Consider the following 22,230-nt stretch of genomic DNA (forward strand, 5'->3'; position numbering starts at 1 on the left):
TGGGAAGAATCCTCGTCTGGTGGTCGTCCTTTCCTGCTGGTCAGGGAGTTCGCTGCATCTACCCAACTAACACTGCCCTCGACTATACCTCCTATGGGTGACCTGAATCCTTTTGTGATGCTACTTCAGTTTCCATGTGCTTCTCATAGTTAGGGCTATCGTGTCACATAGATAATGCTTTGGTATTTTGATATGTGCATTTTGTTTTGTGCAGTACAACCCTGACATGCCAGACAACAACATGAATGTTGTGGTATACACACACACACACACACACACACACACAGATACATGTACACAGAGCACATCACACAATATAAAAAAAGTTTTAAAATTACAAAGCTACAAAATAGAATGTAGGATCCATTTATTATCTTCATTCAGGTTCCTCATATGTTAACACATCACTCAACCAAAATCTTTACTGATACTCAGAAATTAATATTCATAACAGCACCATTTATTGACCTATAGACCATATTTGACATTTACCAATTGTCCTACAGAGAAGGACATGCGCACCCTAGAGGGGTGGAGTTGGATTGGCATGGTCATTTAAGCCTTAGCCTTGGTGTTACCCACAGCTGGCTTGGCCAGCACAGCACAGCCCTTGTGTTCTCCTTAGACACAAACAATTTCTCAGATTGCCAACATCAAACAAGGCCCTTCTTTGACTAAGAGGGATCAAGACAAAACAAGGCTGCTCTGTACTCATGTCTTAACACAAACAACAACATTAACATTGTACAGACAGAATGACCAAGCATCTCTCACCCTGACCTTAACCAACAGCTAAACGAAGGCTGCTGTTTTCCCAATGGAGCTCCAGACATGCTTCATCTTTTCTAGCCTGTACTGTGGATGTATTCTGATATACAATCATGTAATTTCTTCCAATTCCTCATAGTATCCAGTTTAGAATATTTCAAGTGAGCAGGCACATAAATGGGATTTTATAGCTCTTCTTCCTGCACACAAATCAGCCTGTTTTAAGTGCTCATGGTGCGTTTCCTCATGTGAGTTCAGAGTCACTCATCGTCCTTCTGTACAAGGTGGCACTCGGTTGTATGGATGCCCTGGAGGTTATTCTGTAGAAATGTATTTCCAACATTTTGCTATTATAGTGCATACCTGTTTATTTCATCACAAATGAAGTGCTTATTGCTTAATTGCAAAGACTAACATTCCTGCAAACAGTAACGGATATATTGATTTTTGCTATGCTGACTGCGGCAGGATCCAAAAGGATACATGTCTGCTCCCTTGGGATTGCCATGCTCACAGTACAGGCCTGAAGCCATTCTTTACTCATGCAAATACTCAAGCAAACCAGCAAATGCTATTGTCCCCTGCTTGGGTGTCAAGCTTTTCCTATCATTTGAAATTCCTTCAAGACCTGCAAGCTGATCAGAGAATATCCTATGTTCTTATGAGCTCAGTTGGGCCAATGTGTGTGAAAAGCAGGGGTAAGGTGGATAGGGGAGCCACAGCACCACGAGCTAGCTAGGAGACTGGTGCTCACTGGGACATTATGTCCTTATTTCTCTTCACATAATGAGCACAGATGGACTTGGTAAGCCTCCCTGTACCATGTTCACTGGAAGATTCCCTTCTGAGCCTGCTGGAAGGCCAGGCTAGGGAGGGAGGTGGGGACAGAAGCTGCCCAGCTGCCTTTCATGATTGACCAAGGGTCTGAATGGGAGAAGCACCAAAAATGACCACAGTCAGACTGTCAGCAGCCAGAGGGCCAGTGGTCTCCTGGGTAGGAGTCAGAATTTCCTTCAAAATGTCATTATGTTCTCTATAAAGAATGCCTCTGTTCTTTTCTTTCAAAGAGAGAGCCACATCACTTACAGGGGACAATATTTCTGCAAGAGTAAATCTCTTCCTCCATATTTTATACACAAAAAGAGTGAGTTCTGGAAAAGATAAATAACATGGAGAAAGTTATACAGTAACAGGATAGTCATGATTTGATAACAAGTCAGTCTGTTTCCAGAGATCAGTTCTTTCCCCCAAAGACCTCAGTTTTTAAAAAAAATATTTCTGTTAACACAAGAGAAAAATGTTCAGACTTAGGGAATCACTTATAGGCAGAAATCAGATGATGCAAGACCACAGGCAGGAAACGTAAAAACAATCACACTTAACACTGAAGCCAGCATTCTCCTGTGCTAAGTCAGACTTGTGGGTGAGCTGGCATTATACCTTCCTGATAACTGCAGTTGGTGGAGTCTGATCTTATAAGCCTTGGGCATATATTACATTTCATCTCTGTCCTACACTTGCTCCCTTTGGTGTGAAGGTTAAATGAGCCCTCAGCCAATGCCAGCAGGACTCAATGTCAAGTGTAAGGGGAATCCGTATCTGCAGTCTGTCCCCTGGGCCAGCTTGGTGAGCCGGTAACCTATAGAGCAGAGGGCCTCAGCTTAGCTTTGCTGGTTCAGTTTGCAACTATTAGTTGTTTCTGTACAGGTCCATCTCAAATTTTCATTTGTCTTTGGGCCCACAAGTCACATAGCCAGTCCTAGAGGCTAAAAGGCATAGCTGACAAAATACTGGCGAAATAATGCCTCCACTCAAATCCCAGGGAGTAGAGACAAGCTGGTGATAATTTTATTCTGGTTGAAGGCTCTTGAGTGCTGACTCAACTGTCTCTTGCCTGTTGAGAAGTCTTCCATCTGATGGGTAGCCAGTATGGTGTATGAACAATGTAGGGAAGGGCTAAAGAAGGCACTCATTGTTCTCAGCCTCTGTTCTGGGTCCAGCCCTCCTTTGCTGAGGGAAACACAAAGTTTTCCACATCACTCCCAGACTCAGGAAGCTCCCAGACAGATGAGGAAGCAGGACACAGGTCTTCCTGAAATCATACTCAAATGAGGCACAAACATGTGGACCAGAATTTCAGGGACAAGGTTCAGAAAGTGTTCTATAGTGGCTGGCCTATTTTAAAGGCTCTGCATAAATGGAGGACTGAGCAGGCTCTTCAGTGGTGTTTAGAGCTTTGGAGGAAGGAAGCCCTTAGCCTTGCACCGGGGCTACAGCTCATGCTTCCCATGCCAAGACATGCTTCTGTTGTACTGGGACCGAAACTAGGGCCGTGAGCATGCTAAGCAAGGGCTTTACCAGTGCACTACACCATCAGCCCAAGGACTACTTTCCATTTGCTCACGGTAGATTGTGGACAAGTATTGCAGTTGGAGCTCTCTGGAAGCTGATATCCAGTAGACTTTGGAGTATGTATTGGATTCTTGAAGGTATTTAAACAAATCACTATACAGGTGGTGGTGTATACCAATAGATTTATATCCTCTCACAGTTCTTGGGGCTCACTGGGTTAAAGTTAGGGTAGCATTAGAGCCATATTTCCTCTGGGGGATATGGCAGAAGGTTCGCTGCTTGCTTCTTCCAGATTCTGGTGACTGCTGGAGGCTTATAGTTGCCCTCATTCCAATCTTAGCCTCTGCTTTCACATCACTGGTTCTTCTCTCTTAAAAGTCCCCTGGCCTCCCTCATAATGAAGACACATGGGCTGCCATTTAGGACCCACTTAGATAATCCTGGAAAGTCCCAGCATCCTTAACCATATCCCATATAAGGCAATTGTCACAGTTCCTGAGGATTAAGATGTGAACATATTTTTCTGGAGCTACCATTTTGGCACAAAATGGGCACAACACCTGTGAAAAGAATTTAGAGGGAAAGGAGGAGTGGGGGAAGTTGGACTGTGATGAAGGGCCAGTAAATTCTTGGTCTGATTCATGGAGAGTTTTGGAATAAAAGCTACCCATCAGAGTTGTAGCTAAGTGGGCCAGATTGCCTGAGACATCACATCTTGCCAAGCCCAGTGACTAGGTATGGATAAGCCTTAGGATGGGTGTGGCCTGGAGTGAAGCCACAGAGTGACCAAGGCAGAGCCCAAAGGGCTGGCAGTCAGTGCTGTCTGCCTACTACAAACCTGCGTTGGAGAGAGGTGCCCTTTGTAGAAGGAGCGGCAGAGAATAAACAGATGGCAGGTAGTGGGGAGTATATCCCTTGGAGATAACACCTAGGAGGGGGCCTGGATCTTTAATCACGATGACAACAGCAAGTCCGCTTTGTTCTCAAAAGGCATGAGAAGAGGGACTTCTCAACCTCCTGATCTTGCACAAGGTCACTAGCTGAGGAGCTATTTCTAGGCTACTCCAAAGTGTTAGGCCCTGCCTAAGAGTTGTTTGTCCTTCTTTGGCCCGCCCTGCGGATCTGCACACAGCTGCAAAAACACATAGTTTGCTTTAGCTTGTACTAAATACAAATATCCCACTATTCTCCAGGGGGTACTCAGATAGTTTTGTTCTTTGCTCTCTCCTGGGATGTGATCAAGGAGGACATAAGACGTCTTTGTCTAGATTCAAGAGTGTCTAGGTCGACTTCTCTGTTTTTATGCCAGTACCACGCTGTTTTCATTACTGTAGCTCTGTAATAGAGTTTGAAGTCAGGGATGGTAATGCCTCCAGAAGTTCCTTTATTGTATAAGATTGTTTTGGCTATCCTGGGTTTTTTGTTTCTCCATATAAAGTTGATTATTGTCCTTTCAAGATCTGTGAAGAATTTTGATGGGATTTTAATGGGGATTGCATTGAATCTATAAATTGCCCTTGGTAGAATTGCCATTTTTACTATGTTGATTCTCCCAATCCAAGAGCAAGGGAGATCCTTCCATTTTCTGGTATCCTCTTCAATTTCTTTCTTCAATGCCTTAAAGTTTTTGTCAAATAGATCTTTCACTTCCTTGGTTAGAGTTACCCCAAGATATTTTATGCTGTTTGTGGCTATCGTGAAAGGTGATGATTCTCTTATTTCTCTCTCTGCTTCCAGATCCTTTGTGTATAAGAGGGCGACTGATTTTTTGGAGTTGATCTTGTATCCTGCCACATTACTAAAGGCGTTTATCAGCTGTAGGAGTTCTTTGGAGGAGTTTTTGGGGTCGCTCATGTACACTATCATATCATCTGCAAATAATGCAAGTTTAACTTCTTCCTTTCCAATTTGAATCCCCTTTATCCCCTTATGTTGTCTTATTGCTATTGCTAAAACTTCGAGAACTATATTGAAGAGGTATGGAGAGAGTGGACAGCCTTGGCGTGTTCCTGATTTTAGTGGGATGGCTTTAAGTTTCTCTCCATTTAATTTGATATTAGCTGTCGGCTTGCTGTATATAGCTTTAATTATATTTAGGTATGACCCTTGTATCCCTAATCTCTCCAAGACTTTTATCATAAAGGGATGTTGAATTTTGTCAAATGCTTTTTCAGCATCTAATGAAACGATCATATGGTTTTTTTCTTTCAGTTTATTTATATGATGGATTACATTGATAGATTTGCGTATGTTAAACCAGCCCTGCATCTCTGGTATGAAGCCTACTTGATCATAATGGATAATTTTTCTAATGTGTTCTTGGATTCGGTTTGCCAGAATTTTGTTGAGGATTTTTGCGTCGATGTTCATGAGTGAGATTGGCCTGTAATTCTCTTTCTTGGTTGTGTCTTTGTGTGGTTTTGGTATCAGAGTTACTGTAGCTTCATAAAAGGAATTTGGCAATGACTCTTCTGTTTCTATATTGTGAAATACATTAAGGAGAATAGGTATTAGGTCTTCTTGGAAGTTCTGGTAGAATTCTGCATTGAAACCATCTGGTCCTGGACTTTTTTTGGAAGGGAGTGGAACTGATCTATTGGGAGCTCTCCAAGGCCAGCTGGACTGGGACTGAATAAGCATGGGTTGAAACTGGACTCTCTGAACATGGCGGACAATGAAGGCTGATGAGAAGCCAAGGACAATGGCACTAGGTTTCGATCCTAATACATGAACTGGCTTTGTGGGAGCTTAGCCTGTTTTGATGCTCACCTTCCTGGGCCTGGATGGAAGTGGGAGGACCTTGGTCTTCCTGTAGGGCAGGGAATTTGGACTGCTCTTCAGTAGCGAGAGGGAGGGGGAATGGACTGGGGGGAGGAGAAGAGGAGTGGGGATAGGGGAGGGGAGAGGGGGGAGGGGGCAATGTGTGGGAGGAGGGGAGGGAAATGGGAAACGGGGAGCAGTTGGAAATTTTAATTAAAAAAGAATAAAAAAAAATATATAATAAAAAAAAAAATTTAAAAAAAAAAAAAATTACAAACTTAAAAAAAAAAAAAAAAAAAAAAAAGAGTGTCTAGGGCTATGTTCCCTTCTAAGACTCAGCAGCTCCACTCTTTAGAGTCCCAGGCCACTGGTCCAGAGGAGAGGTCTTCATTTGTCCCCCTTCTTGCCTTCCCCACAGATATGTGATAGAGGAATAAGAAGAGGGTTACAGTAAGTTCCATTTTTCAACTCCCCCTGGGGCGTCACTCAAAGTCACTTACAGTCTGTAGTAGAAAAACAATGGTTCTGTTGAGAGAGGCCAGGCCTGGCATGTGTACTGGAGAGTCTTGAGGACAGTCTTATGTTCATGTGCACCTTTGGGGAGTCTGAGACTGTAGCCCCTTCCCTGGGTTCTGGTCAGGAGGCTGTCTGGGAGCACATACCCCAAGCAAGTCAGTAAGGAGATGTGGTCGGACTTCATTCTCAACAGTCAACCAGAAGACATCAGTCTCAGGCATGACAAGCCAGTCCTTGCAGCAGCTTGGCCTGCCATCCTCACTGTTGTGGTTTCCAGGGGACAGAGAGTGTCTGGAGTAGTCAAAAGGCAACACTGAAAGGTTCCCCAGTATACCACAAGATAGGGATTTATGTTTAAATGTGAATGAAATTAGAACTGAATTGTCCAAGATGGGAGTCTGAGACTGATGGGGAAGGCAACAGGGGAATGAACTGGTAGGGAGGGTTTAGCATTATCCAAGCAAATCACATCCTCCCTGGGCCTCTGTTTCCCCATGGGTACAGCAAGGCTTGTTGACTGAGTGTTCTGACCTCCAAGGTGCTGATTTAGAGGTAGAAGAAAGGAGGTAGACTGATCAATTCCCAGGAGTAGAAGTCTAGTAGGGAGGCTAGGCAAAGGTCTAAGAGCCCTTTATGATTATTAAGGAGGCATGCACAGAGGCCCATAAGCCATGTAGTTAAATATTTTAAAGGTACAGCAGAGGATTCCATTGGTTGACCTTTAAAAAAAATGTTTTTTTTTTTTTTTTTTTTTTTTTTGTTTTAAATAATAACTTGTAAGGCCACATTTGGATGAAAATTTTAGGACTCCTTTGAGTCTTGTACTGGAGCACGTGGTGCGGAAGAGACCAGGCCCTGGTCCCAGGCTGCAGCTACAATGAACAATGGAACCTGTCTGGTACCCTCAGGCTGCTGTGCTCTGAAATCTGTCTTTGTAGCTAAGCTGTAGTCACACTTGGACAGCCTGTTCTGCATAGCCCTGAACACACAGGGCTAATACAGCAAATCTGTTCGTGGGAGACATGGGGCTCTCTTGGTGTATGGCTCCATATTGGTCTTGTAGATATGCAGACAATCTTTCTTGCATTGACTTTTTTTTTTTTTTTTCTGGCGGTTCAGAGTGCAGCATGAGTTTTCCTGTCAGCCTTTGCCTGTTTACCTTCCCCATAGCACGTCCTCTCTAAGAAAGCTCATGTAATTGTGTTTTGACACTTGTCTTTTAGAGGACTTGAATGCAAGAACATTAGACGAGTTTCTTTCACTAGTTTTGAGTGTTTCTTAGGAAAGGAATGTACTTAAATATTTAAACTGGAATTGCTTCTTCTAATTTGGTGTCAACTCATCCATGGACATGGAAGAGCTTTGGATTGTCCCTTCAAGCTAGTTAGGCCCCAGTCACTCAGAACTTGTCGTTGTACTTGCAGTCTGGGTAGCGGTAGGCAAATCTAGGGTCACAGGTTCTCAGTGGTCTCAAGATGTCCTTCAGTAGGTTGGTGGCCCCTAAAACTTCCATGTCTGTGCTGGCATTCTTGCTACATAGACTGAGAGCAGAGTCTATTTTCTCTTGCACAGGGGAAGGAAACTTTCCCTGGAGAAGTCGAGGCAGCAATTGTTGACACACCAGCACCAGGTTTTGCTTCTCAGGGACAGTGTCACAGGAGGACAGCTGGACCGTGCAGTCAGACACCAGGCAGCTAAAAATGTCTTCGTTCTCTCCAGTCCCGGAAGCTGCTTGGCTGCCTAGAAGAGAAGTGGAAAATATCAGATATTGTAAACCTATTCTTGTGGGGGTGGGGGTGGGGGAGGGTGAAGGGGGACTGCCAATTACAATTGCGGAGTGAAGTGCTTTAGTATCCAAGCATTTCCCTGTCATCAGAAGATGTAGGGCTCAAGAACACAACAGCCCCTTTGGAGAACAGCATTGAGTAATACTGTCCTACAATTAGGCTAAAGCCCAAGCATGGAAAATCCACTTGTCCCTACCAGAAGCTGGGCTATAATTATAAAAATTATAACCACATTGTTACTTTCCTGTTATTACTGAATTAAGGAAGTGAGGATGGTATTAGGATTGGTTTTACTGTACAATTAGGATAAAAAGTCAGGGAGGAAAACATGTCATCCAAAATATGTGTTCAGCAGGTTACAATGGAACTGATGTTTGCATAGCTGGGATCAATCTCTCTTTTAATTTGATTCTTTTTAATAAAGGCAAATCAGGAAGTGAGGAAAGGTTTTTTTTTTCCCTCTATCTTTGCAGAGTTTGTTAAAAAAAAGTGTCAGAAATGGGAAAAAAATCTTTTGCCCTGTTATTGGGCTCAACAAATTTGGTCACCTTGAGAAACTGGGGCTTAATGGTCTCTAGAACACTTGGCTGAGCCGCTGTGAACAATGAGAACTGTGACTTGCTCACACACCTCGTTCAGTTCCCTGTTTGTGTAATTTTCAAACCTTACAGGGTCAATATGTCAAAACTAACTGCAAAGTGAACTAGTGCATCAGGCCAGCAGTTGTATCTTAGATCAAGGCTAATAGCATCTGAGGAGAAAGGGTCTGAGGGGGAGAGGGGCCTGTGACTTGTATGTGAGTGAGATCCAGAATTACCCTGGGAGGGCTCACTGGGGGTCCATACCACCACAGACAATGCCCCTTACAGGCAAGACCAAGTTTATTTTCCCTTTGAAAATAAAGATAAAACCGAAATTCAAGTGAGGGTGAGGAGATATTGTGCTATGACCAATAACATTTCCCAACTTGGATTACTCTGTGACATACAGAGAGTACAAAGGCCCAGGTCACCCCTCCTTAGCCTTGGTCACCCTAACATCCCCTTTGACAGCTGCTCAACCAAGCCCATGCTGAGTACCTTCCTCCTTGTCGATGACACCTAGTGCACTGGCATCCCGGATGAACAGATGCCCATTGTCAAAGATGCCAAACATGTTTGCATCAACATGGGTGAAGTAGAAGAAATAGTTCAAATCATTGCTCCTCAGGGACTCCAGGACCCCAAGGAGTTGGTAGGCAAGGTCAGAAGCTTGCTCTGGGGGTGCATCATAAAATTCTTGCAGTGGTCTGGTGCTGGTACTGATCAGGAATCTACCACAGGAACCCAGGTACTTGGGCAGTGGCCAGCCCTCTGCCCCCGGGAAGATCTGCCAAGCCAGAAGGAGCAGGCATTAGACACAGAGAGATCTCACAGAGCAGTTTGTTTTCTACCTCTCACCCACAGCCCACACAAGTAAGTCTTACTGCCACCCTGGATCTCAAAACATGCTGGCAAAACATTTCCCCATCTTTTCATACCTTTTGGAACATAGTAAGGCCCTGCCCTCCCCCTACTTTGGGAGTGTGTTGCTAATGGAAGGAATCAGGAAGGAGGCTGCTCTCATTTATGCAGTGGATCAGATTTTACGAGTTTCTCCAAGTGGAACCTGAGAATGCTAACCAACCTTCAGTGATTTTCAGTGGTATCCAGGATTCAGGGTATTTTTCTTTTAAGTTGTGCCATTTAAAAAATATGACTAGTCTGTACTTTCCAAGATATCATTACTTAGGAAGAGGCCATGGAAAAAAAAATAAAAGAGCAACTTCAGGGCAACTGAAAGACAAATAATAATAAATAAATAAATAAATAAATAAATAAATATATTACAAATAAGGTATCATGTGAACTGGTTTCTTCCAGCTGCTCAGGAGGATGAGGCAGGAGGGTTGAGGTCAGCTTGGTCAACAGAGCTCATGAATAAATACAACTACCTGGTTCTAGGATGGGACAAGAATAATTCCGGTGGCTGTTCCCGCTGCTAGACTGGACAATCCTGCATGGTTCAGGTAAGTACACACTTAAAGATTCTTCTCCACTGGTGGGAAGCTTCCAGATAGACTAACATTGGTCTGGGGAAGCGTAGCCCAGCCTCTGTCCTTGTAAAAGCTCTCAACTTGTGGATTTGGGTGATATAAAGTTAGGAAGGAATCCTAGCTGTTTTTTCTTGGCCATTTTTAATTTTTTTTATTTGTTTTTGTCTGTTTTTTGTATATCATAAATGAACCCTGTATCTCCATCATTCCCATCCCTCCCTTCCTCCTCTTAACTCCTGTGTCCCCTTTCTTTCTCCAAAATTCATGATCTATTCTTTATTATTGCTACACATAGATACATATATTTATAGACATATATATTTATAGACATGTATATATACAACCTACTGAGTCCATTTAGTGTCACTCATATGTACATGTGACCAGAGCTGACCATTGGAATTGGACAATCTATGTGGGAATTTGTCCATGGAGAAAGACGACTGATTTTCCTTCTCTCAGTAGCCATGGGCCACTTGTATTCATCTATTGGTAGGGCCATAAGGAATATTCCCTGTCTGTGTTAGAGCCTCAACTGTTGATCATTTTCTCAAGGAATCTGTGTCTAGAACTGACAACCAAAACTATAAACACCACTTTCCCCTTTGTTTACCTTAAGAAAACAAAGTAAGTCTGAGTGATGCATCTTAGTAGCAGACCGCTTATCTGACATACACAAGGCCCTGGGTCCCATCCCCAGCACTACAAAAAATAAAACAGAAAGTAGACTTCAAAGTTCTCTCTCTGTGTCTGTCTGTCTGTCTCTCTCTCTTTCCTGTAACTTCTACCTCTTTTAAGTCACGTTATAAAGAGTCATGGTCTTTGAGCTTCCCTAACTGGAGTACCTTATACACTATGTGCCTCCAAGGGACAACCTGGACCTACTGATCTTGTTTAAATGTGCAAAACCACTCTTTGGTCCCCTACCACACTCTTTCTTGGTAATGCCCAGGGTTGAGTGGGGTGTCTCAGCCCCATGGTTCCAGGTCAGGTCTCTCAGGAACCAGACCTTCGGGTAACCAAGATGACAACAAAAGTTAGAATTGTGAGTAAAAGGCCTCCAAGAAGACCCCTGAGCATGTAGGGCAAAGAGCAGCTCCTTCTCTGCCACTAGCATGTCAAAGACTCTAGGCAGGTTTAATGGGTAGAGTATAGCTTCTGTTGTCTCTGATGGCAGACATCTTTGAGTTTAGGAGATAGTGGCTAAGGCACTTCTCCTGTCTTATTCTCAATGGGGATGACAATATCATTCTGGAGGCCTGTAGTGAGAAATAATTGACAATGATAGCCATTATTCATCACACCTGGCACGCAGCAAGAACCTAATAACCAACAGTCTTCATTGTGTAGTCTTCCATTAGTTTTTTGGCAAATATTTAGGAACTATCTGTGTTGTGGCTCCTTTCTTCCCTACCTGTATTTTTATATTATGTTATTTTAAAAGATGGTCTCATGCCAGGTGGTGGTGTACACCTTTAATCCCAGAACTCAGGAGACAGAGACAGGCAAATCTCTGTGAGTTCAAGGCCAGACTGGTCTACAGAGTGAGTTCTAGGACAGTCAGGGTTACACAGAGAAACCCGCCCCCCCCCAAAAAACAAAGAAAGAAAGAAAAGAAAAAGAAGATGGTCTTATTATACAGCCTGTGTCACCATGCCAAGCTTTCTCTCCTCTTTTCCTTTTCTCCCTCCTCCTACTATTCTCTCTCTCCTTACTCCTCCCATCCCATTCCTTCACCCTTTACTCTTCTTTCACCCCTTCTCCTGTGACTTCTGGTATCTTTTCTGTCCATGATGTGACTTATATGTCCATGTCCTGACCCTTGTTCTGGGGGAATTTCGCTCTATGAATTCTATGGATAACTGTTAACATGGTGTCTCTATCTTTTTGACTAAGTGTGTTTCAGGCCCAATATGTCCTCACTTATTTGACCACTTTTCAATAATTTCACTTTCAGGTTTTTTTTCTCCTTTCCAAACACAGGTTCAAGGTATATCTCTGGGTAGCTGTCTCACTAATCCATGAAACTTGCTCAGATCATGTTTTTGTTAGTGGCAGAGATTAAATTCACCTCCCTTCACGAAGGCCTTCCTGTCTGCCTCAACTTGTAAATTTGACTGCTGTTCCCTGTCACCTACATTCCCAGCCCTGCACTCCCATACCTCTTTCCTCACTAGCTGCCAAGGCTGTCAAACACTTACCTGATGTTGCAAATATATGAGCCCAGATTTGTGGCCCCAAAACATGAAGCAAGAAGGGGAGAAAAATCAACCCATGGGATGGCCTCTGAAATTCCAAGGTGGTAACATAACCTGGAGAGCTTGTGGGGGTCACCAAGTACCTGCAGAATGATGGGGTGTGCATTGACAGCCAGTGTGTAGAGGAGACGCAGCTTGTCACGGTCGGTGAAGTGGTCCATGAAGATGCTGCCAGCGTCAACCACTTCAGCATAGCGTCGAACCACACGATCCAAGAGTCTTTGGGAAGGGCAGCGCAGGAAGGGACTGGGCAGGCCCTGGAGACACATGAGAGAGACCCAGGATGAGTTACTAGACTCTTGTAAGGGACACAGATATCGGATTGGGAGTCTAGATAAATAGTAGAGGAGAGATCCATGGGTGGTTGAGGAAGATGCTGAGCAAGAGGGTAGAGACCCCTGGTCGGAACATAGAGAATGGGAGAGAGCATAGAAGGCTGTGCAGGAATTGGGGCACTGGGAGTATGGAGGCCAGCTCTGCCTCTTTGAAAGTTTGAAGTTTTGCTTTTTTTTTTTTTTTGCTCCCATACAGAAAAAAATCAAAATCAAAAGAGAATTAACAGTACAAGTCGTACTGCTGTCCATGTGCTTCTAGTGGAAGCTCCTTTCCCATAACTGCGTGCTTAGAGAAGTAGGATAAGAATAAGGCTGTCTTGGATGGATCCAGAATTTCCGATGTAAGGACTCTTCCTAATGGGACAGACGGTAAAGTTAGCTCAATCCCCTTGAGGATTTAGATTTGGAGATCCATCTGAGACAGAGGGTCTATGAGAGAGCTGTGAAGAAAGCAAGAGATACCGTGAACCAAAGTGATTGGAAACTTACGAAAGAAAATTTAGAACAAAAAATACAACGTTGTTTCATTCTAGAGCACAAGGCCTATAAACTGCTATACTAAAAGCTAAGTCGGAGATGGTGCTATGTTTTGTTTGTCCCTCAAATTGGAACTTTAAATCCCAGTCATATGTTAATGGTATTTGGAGGTGGAATCCTTGAGTGGTAATTAGGATTGGATAGTCAAGAGGGTAGTCCCAATAAAAGCATTAGTGGCTTTTTAAGAAAAGAAAGCGAGACCTAAGCTACAATGCTTGCTCTGTATCTCACATAATGCCTCTGCTGGGTCATAATAGAGCCCACACCAGATGCTAGTGTCAAATTCTTGGACTTTTCAGCCTCAAAAACCATTAGTGAGACAAACAGCTATTTTTTAAAACTTGGGGATGGTGTTCACACATGCCAATAGGAAACAGATGAAGACAGCAGCACCACAAATTCCTTTTCCAGAGAGTGGCTTCACTGAGTCTTTGTTCCTTGTCCCAAGGAAGCCAAACAGCTTTAGCAATTCAGGGAAATGCGGCTTTATTGAGCACTGAAGGAAAGGCAGTGGTTAGGATAGGAAGTCCTGAATCTATTGAAACTTAACCTTAGCCTCAGGAAACTTAACCTTAACCCTTTCTCTCACCTCACAGGAATGACCCTTCAAAAAGTTCTTTTTAAACACTCAGCATCCTGGGTTTCAGAAAACCACATTATGGTTAAGCTAAAGTGTATATTAATCACTCAAGGTTGTTCTGACTGACTTGATGTTTTCAAAAGCAAATACTGCTCGAAAGGTGACGATTTACCACTGCTGAACAATCTGAATATCTGTTCTGATGGAAATATAAATGTATGAAGGAAAAGAACACCAGTTATTCTGAGAAAGAAAATCTATGACCAGAAATATGGCTTTTCACCCTAAAACTGGAAGTAGGCTCTTCTCAGTAAGGTTGCCTCCAAAAACTGACTTTAGAATGCTGAAAGAAATGTCCAGCAAAGGAAGTTTTACTTTGAGGAAATTTGCTGTTCTCAACCTCTTCTAGCCTCTAGGAGAAAACGTGAATTTGAATAAACTTACTTCCAGTTATACACCTGAACACCTTTTACATGACTGTGCACTTAAGTATGCTTGTAAAACAGAGCTAAGGTTAACCATGCATCACAGTTAATCAATGGGCTACTATTAAGACAATGAAATTTAATAATTGTCTCAATTGTTATGGATAGTTAAGCTCACTGTTACTAGAGGAGGGAGGGGAAGATTTAAGTAGATGGTCCCTAAATAATTTCAATTTGTATTTGAAATCCTTAAGTTAGGGCAGGCTTATGATAGGTCTCTTTCCCCTTAGGAAGTTGCTCTCTGCTACCTAGGCTGATCAACCCAGAGTCTCTGATATTAAGGCATTGGTACAAAGTCACCCTAAAAGGGTAGAGGTAGAGAAGGAAATGAGCCCAGGGGGAGTGCTGAATTTGGAGTTTGTCTTAGATCATGTTAGAGTGAATAGCATACTCAGGACAGTTGAGTAGACATTAAAGCCATATTCAATTAGCCGAATGACTTTTTAGGAAGGGTAAACAATATGGAAGGTACAGTCTCTCAAAGACCAAGTTTTTATATAAGACAGGTCCTCTCACTTCTGATGACATCTTTCCTTAGGCAGGGTTTCTGTTTGTTTAGATTCTTGGTTCTTTGCAGAGACTTTAAGTTGTTCTCTGAGGAGCAGAGCAGTTATGATTATGTCCCATTTTGGTTGCTGGGGAAAGTTCCCAGGAGAGGAGTAATGAGTGTGTGAAGTTTTATTGGCTTTATCCTTTGTCCTGCCTCTACCAGAGTCTTCCAACACATTTCTGTCTTACCTCTCCAAACTGACTGTGTATTTCCCTTTATTCAATCTTGTACTCTTCTGACCTAAAAAGGGATTTCTGCTTGGATGGGTAGACAACATTCACAACCAAGCTTGGATTTCAGAGACCTTCAGAATGCAGTGTGATGAAATAGTTTCAAGCACATCCATTATAGGAAAGCTGGCAGGTTCGAATCCCACATCTGTCACTTAACAACTGCATGTTCTGGGAGTTCTTTATCTTATATGTAATTTAGGGATAATTGTTAAAGGGATCATTTGTCTTATCTTCTGAACCAGGAGCTTTTTTGAGAGTGAAAGAGGTGATTTCAAGAATTTGATTAAAAAAAGATAAACATACTTGTATTACATTCACCTCTACTACCTTCTCTAATCCCTCCTCTACTTCTATTGACCTCCTCTTTACAATCAGTCTCCCTCCTACCCTCGTGTCCTTCCTTTCCTTCTTCCCCTGCCTAGACAGGCAGTCACAGTTTCTGTGTGTTCGTGATTCCATAGTTGTGCCATATCCAGAAGACATACTTCACTGCACTCTTCCTGGTTACTTCCCACAGTTCTTCCACCCACTCTTCCTCAATGATCCCTGTATTTTAAAGGGGGAAGTGTTACATAGGTGACCCTTATTAATCCAAGCACTCAGCAGTTACTTATTCTCAGCACTTTGATCAGTTATGGGTTCCTGCTTTGACCATTATCTACTACCAAAAGAAGCTTCTCTGATCTGTAAGCGATACGTTCTCTGTCCTACCCTGTCCCATAGCTGCTTCCAAATAATCATTCAGAGGCTTATATTAATTATTAATGCTCAATCAATAGAATACATATTCACAGCATACAGAAATATCATCTCACAGCACTGACCGAATCTGAGAATTCAGAGAACCACTTGCCTCTACCTCCAGAGAGCTGGGATTAAAGGCATGTGTCACCACTGCCCAGCTTCCTTTTAGACTTTAGTTGGTTTGAACACACTTTTTGATCCTTGTAATTGAAACACACAAGCAGCAGAGAAGGCAAGCAGGAAGTGAAGCTAGGCTATAAATCCACAAAGTCCAAGTGACAAGCTTTCTCCAGAAGTGCTTCACCTAGAAAGGTCCCATAGCCTCTCCAAATATTGCCACCAACTGGGGACCAAGTGTTGAATACATGAGCTTATATATTTCTCATTCAGACCACACCACAGTGAGCTCATAAAGCAGTAAGTTTCTTTGTGGCTTTTCCATATATTCTTAGTTTGGTTGACCATCTCCCCAACACCAACCTTTCTTTTATCTGCCTCCTTCCTCTTTCCTTTAAATATTTTCTACTCCAGGATTCTCCCCTTTTTCTTCCACATGTTATTTTCTTCTCTTTTAGGCGTCTTCCTCTCACCCTGTAGTAGGAGACCACTTGTTTGTTCCTGGTTGCTCAGCCCCGAAATAACCACATAGAAACTGTATTAATTAAATCACTGCTTGGCCTATTAGCTCTAGGTTCTTATTGGCTAGCTCCTACATCTTAATTTAACCCATTTCCATTGGCCTACCGGCAAGGTTCCAGCTGACAGCTCACATCTTTCCCCTCTGGCGGCTCTATGGTGTCAATTGACTCTCCCCTCTTTCTCCTAGCATTCAGCCTAGCTTTCCCCACATAGTTCTGTTCTGCCCTGCCATAAGCTCAAAGCAGTTCTTTATTAATCAATGGCAATCAAAGCATACAGAGGGCAATCCCACATCATCACCCCATTCAAAAATGTGATTTTAACAATGAAATCAGTACAGTAGGCATGCAATGAGGCCACTTGAAAGAAATCTGAACAACCTATTAATTATACGTGCTCATGAGTGGGTTGAAAGGATTAAACTATGTAGAAATCTAATAGGTATTATGTCTGTTGACTTTGTGAGAATAAAAGTAGCAGCTAATATTATTGAAAGCCTGTTCTGTGCTGGGTAAATGTTGTATTAATTTTTATACTTTTAGGGGAACAGACTTGGTGGTAACTCACAGTGGAGATTTGTTTGCCAGGGAGTTGAAAGACAGATTCATAATTTTGTATACAGTGATGGAGTCAGTGATGGAGCCAGGATTCTAACTCAGGTTTGTCTGAGTGCCAGTCCATATTCCCTCTTTGTATTGACTCTCCAGTCTCTGTTGGGCTTTTTCTCTCCAGTACTGGCAGGGAGTCCAGATGAAGGAACTGGATCTCACATGCCCTCATTTCTCCACAAATTCCCTTCTAGTTATTGTATGGCCTATGGTATGTGCCATACCAATCGGCTCTTCTCTCCCTTCCCTACTTTCTCCATCAGTTCGTGTTAACCCCACTCTATGTAGGTGTATCCTGACCTACTTTTGCCATGAAGTCTCTAATTCTTTTCTGAATCCCTTCCTGTCTAACCTGTATACCACATTTAAACTTCCTTATGGAAAGACCCCAGTGTCCTCAGTTGCTTTTCTCTACAAATACAAATTCTCAGAACCTGTTTAGACCTTCTGAAGAAGCACCGCGGGGGCCAGAACCCAGTGATATATGTGGTAAGAAGCTCTTCAGGATTCCTGATGCATGTTGGCGGCTGAGCACCATTTCCAACAAGTGATGTTTAGCTACGTGCTCCCAGCTCCAGCCTGGTCATCACAGTGTTTGTAAGTTCAACACAGTGACAATAGGTCATGACACTTCCAACTTCCCATAATCACACCTTATTTTCCATTCTCTTTGTGCTGCCGACAGAGGATACATAACCTTTTCTCTACCACATCCTTCCTCTTCAGGTCACACCTCCTCCAAGCAGCTTCCTGGATCTTGCAACACTCATTTTTGTTTTTCTCTTGTTGCCTGTGCCTCATAGGTCTTAGGCTATATGCTCATCACACGTCTCTTTAGTCATCTGGTCCCTTGTGGCCAGGACTTTGAAATTTCACACTTCTGTAACCTAGTAGTGTGTGGGCAGCTTTGAAATTTTAAGAAATAAATTCTTGTTCACAGACTGATATAGTGTAGTATGTAATTATGTACTTTCTTGGGGTATGTGTCCTAGTCTTCAAATCCTGAGAAGCTTAGTAAGGCAGCTGGTATTTGGTCCAGGAACTCTGACTTCTGGTGATGTTGGGGGAGTAGAAAGCATGAATAACATGGAAGGATCCAGTTGACCCCACAGGTCACAGCATGGACTTCCAGAAATAGATATATACAAGAAATGAATGGGCCATGAAACAGACATAAGTGGACTGAGCGAAATGTCTTGCAGCTTCCTAGTTCCCTGGAGGAGGCAGAGGTAGATGCATTTCCAACACATTAATTGTATTTAGTTACTTTTCTCATTACTTGACAGAGGCAACTAAATGAGGAGTTTTTTTTTTTTTCACCTCAGAGCTTGAAGGTACAGTTCATCATAGCAGTGAAGGCATGGCAGCAGGGTCATGAGACACTTGGCTATAGTGCATCTGCAGACAGGAAGCAGAGACAGATGAATGCTGGTACTTGGCTCACTTTCTTCTTTTCTTCTTTCTATTTAGTCTGGGTCTCCAGCTCATGGGACAGTGCTACCATATCCAGGGTGAATCTTCTGTCCTCTGTTTAACTTCTCTGGAATCACCCTTCCAGTCATCACCAGAGGTGTGTCTCTTAGATGATTCTAAATTCAGTCAAATTAACAATCAAGACTAATGATTGTACTAACTTCTTCTTGATTTTATTTATTCATTTTTTAAATTTTCGAGTCAAGGCTTTTCTGTAGCTTTGGAGCTTGTACTGGAGCTACCTTTTGTAGACCAGGTTGGCCTTGAACTCAGAGAACCACTTGCCTCTACCTCCAGAGTGCTGGGATTAAAGGCATGTGCCACCACTGCCCAGCTTCCTTTTTGACTTTAATTGGTTTGAACATACTTTTTGATCCTTGTAACTAAGTTCACCCTAACCTTAACCATGATTAAGACACAGACGAAAAGTTGAAAGTAGTGTCACTGTCCTTCAGTCCCAGAATGGAGGATACTAAAGCAAGAACACCAAGTTCTGGGCAGCCTGGACTTCAGAGCGAGGCCTGTTTAAAAAAACAAACAAACAAACAAACACCACCACCACCACCACCACCAAACAATTGTTTAGCAGGTTTGCCTTGTCATGTAGAAGTAGAGGATCATCTTAGCTCAACATCCTGTACTGTCAAGCTTTGTGTCTGTGTAGCCATAGCCCTCATCAGGCTCCTTCCCCTTTGTGTTTCCATGTCTCTTGTGTTTCCATGTCTCTTGTTGGTGAACCATTGGTATTCAGAATCTCACCTGGTTTTGCTCACAGGGTTGTCGACATCCTGAACTACCTGGCAGATGAAAATCTTAGCTGGCTTTCCTCTCCTGCTGGTGACTCTTCTTTCTTTTCTCCTGCTTCTTGTTCTGTCCTGCACCTTCCTCTCTCCCAGTGCCCCTGGAGCTTTGCCACTGAAGCATTTGTGGGTTGCTCAAAGATTTTCACTGTGCCAGATGAAATCATCACTGTGGCAGGCAAAGTAGCTGACAGCTGGGGCAGGCAGGGCAGCTAATACAGAGTAAAATGTTATTCAATGATCTGTCATTTGGATTCAGGCATGCTAAGGTGGATCCTAATTCTCCACTGGGCCATTTCTTTTTATGGGCTACTGATTTTCTCTTTTCTTCTTCTTTTTTTAATAAAACAAAAATAGGAAGCTAAGCATGTCTGAAAGGTCTGGTCCAGGAGGTTCTGAGAATTCTGACTGTCAGAAAAGCACTCCTGTTGGCCTAAGAATGGGGGCAGTGGGCATTGCTAGGTTTTTTTCTCTACCCCTCCTTGAGTCTTTCAGGTGATATTTTATCACATGTATTAGGCAGGATTCAAACAGAGAGGAAGATTCATGGGACTTTTCCTTTTTGTGCTGGGAATAGATCTCAGGGCCTTGCACCTACTAAGCCTGTGTTCTGTTTCTGAGCTATAGCCCCAGCCATTGTATCTTTGTTTCATTTTCTGTTTTAACCCTATGTTTCCTCTTGTTAGTATCCCCACTCCTGTACACCCAGAGTGGCTTCACAGAGTACCATCTACTGTGCCTTTTTTATGGTGGAAAGAAGGGCTGCGGGCAGAAAAAAGTAAGTAGCTTCCTGGGCATGAGATAGTAGTCTCTGAAGCAATGGGGAGAGAGGTCTAGAGCTGGGATCAGTCTCAGTTAAGCACCCCTGGTCCTCAGAAGGAAGTGTTCGCAGTCCTAATTCACTGTGATTGTCTCTAAGCTCAGATCCAGCCATTGCATTTCAGATAAAATCAGAAAGAATTGGAAAAATAGACCACTCCAGTCATGCACATATGTTAAACAAAGCTTTTGTCAAAATTTATGCAAAGTGTCTTATATAAAGAAGGGGTCATAGAGATAAATAAAAGAAGGTCCCTACCTCTAAGGAATTGGTACTATTATGAGCCAGAATAAAAAGTCACAAAGTTCACTGTGGGATAGAATACAACAAATGCTCCAGGAAGTGTAAATCAGGCATTGTGGAAAGCAGAACAGCAGGGGAATCTGGATATGCGCCACATAAGTGGCCATATGTGCCTGGCTTTGAGGCTGAGTTGGATTTGGGTCAGTGGATATTTCAAGTCACTGCTCTTCAGGCCTCAAGGTCAAAATTGACAAAGAATAGAGGCATATAAGGAATAGAGTTAAAATCTATCTCTGGCCTGGAACATACAGACATGGAGAAGACTGGAAAAGAAAGCTGAAAAATTAGCCATTTGAATGTTGATCACATAATGTACATAATCTTAGAGGCAAAGGTTATGGTTCATGAAGATGCTATGAGCATACTTTAAAACTTTTAGTGAGTGGGAGGATGGCAAGACGGTTCGGCACTTGCCGAGTTGGATGCCCGGGATCCACACGGTAGAAGGAGAACATTAGCACCTACAAACTGCCTTCTGATTTCCAAACAGGATATGGCATGCTCTCTCTCTCTCTCTCTCTCTCTCTCTCTCTCTCTCTCTCTCTCACACACACACACACACACACACACACACCTCTAGTGCAAAATACTCACATCCTTGTGGTTACTCGTTCTACTATAATAACATAATAAAACAACAGAGAGTAAGCAGTGTTTATGGTTGTAATTTCTAGAGTCAGGAGAAAGGCCTGTGTTCAAATCCAAGTTCCAAAATTTACTAGCAGTGTAAGCTTTGAACACATGTTTTAGATTCCCTATCTAATGGGGACAAAAATGTTTCAGGCTTCAAAGATCAACTATCACCAATGTGTATGAAGTGTGCTTGGTCAGTTTGTGGTAGCTTTGAAAAGGAAATTTATCTCAAGGACATAATAAGATTCAGACAAAGCCTTTGCACTAACATGTTCTTCAAAGTATATTTTGATAAGTGAAAAATCAAGCAATAACAACATTCAACAATAGTAAATTAAACTCTGTGTATCAACATGATGAAATAATGTTTATCATTCCAATAGCAAGGGGACTAGTATGGGATATGCAATTAAGACATAGGGAAACATTACACATAGAACTCATCTGCAGCCAAGTTAAATTAAACACGACTAGAAAAGGTCTAGAAGGAAGAACTGCAGTGTGTTCAAGTTGTTGCCTCTGTTATAGGTGATTTTCACCTTCTTAACTTCCTAATGTTTTGTTCCATTGTTTTATGGACTTGGGTATAAAATTCAGGGCTTTGTACATACAAAGCAAGCACTCTGTGACTGATCTACATCTCCAAACTTTATTTTTATAAATACATAGAGACTATAAATTTTTTTCCAAGACAGGGTTTCTTTGTGTAACAGCCCTGGCTGTCCTGGAATTAGCTCTGTAGACCAGGTTGGCCTCAAACTCAGAGAACCACGTACCTCTGCCTCCCAAGTACTGGGATTGAAGGCATGCACCACCATGCTGGATGAGACTATGAATTTTTATAATAAGTAGTTTTTTTCTCAGTATCCATGGGTACCCTATAAGTGCTAAAAGTCCCTTGTGTAAAATGGTAAAGCATTTACATAAAACATAGTCTTACATCTGTCTGTATATGCCAAACAATCTCTAAATCAT

At 42.6% G+C, this 22,230-nt stretch overlaps 1 protein-coding gene across 1 annotated transcript in view; it reads right to left on the reverse strand.

Annotated features, from left to right (window-relative positions):
* Window positions 1–7,184: 7,184 nt before the first annotated feature.
* Window positions 7,185–22,230, reverse strand: part of Dipk2b (divergent protein kinase domain 2B) — a 50,984-nt gene continuing 35,938 nt past the window's right edge. The window contains exons 3-5 of the mRNA XM_057760051.1: window positions 12,599–12,772; window positions 9,263–9,551; window positions 7,185–8,136 (exon numbers count right to left, since the gene is read on the reverse strand). Coding sequence (XP_057616034.1) covers window positions 7,796–8,136; window positions 9,263–9,551; window positions 12,599–12,772 — 804 coding nt within the window. The 3' untranslated portion in view covers window positions 7,185–7,795. The remainder of the gene's footprint in view (window positions 8,137–9,262; window positions 9,552–12,598; window positions 12,773–22,230) is intronic.

This window comes from Chionomys nivalis, chromosome X (assembly GCF_950005125.1).
Source record: "Chionomys nivalis chromosome X, mChiNiv1.1, whole genome shotgun sequence".
NCBI classification, from domain to species: domain Eukaryota; kingdom Metazoa; phylum Chordata; class Mammalia; order Rodentia; family Cricetidae; genus Chionomys; species Chionomys nivalis.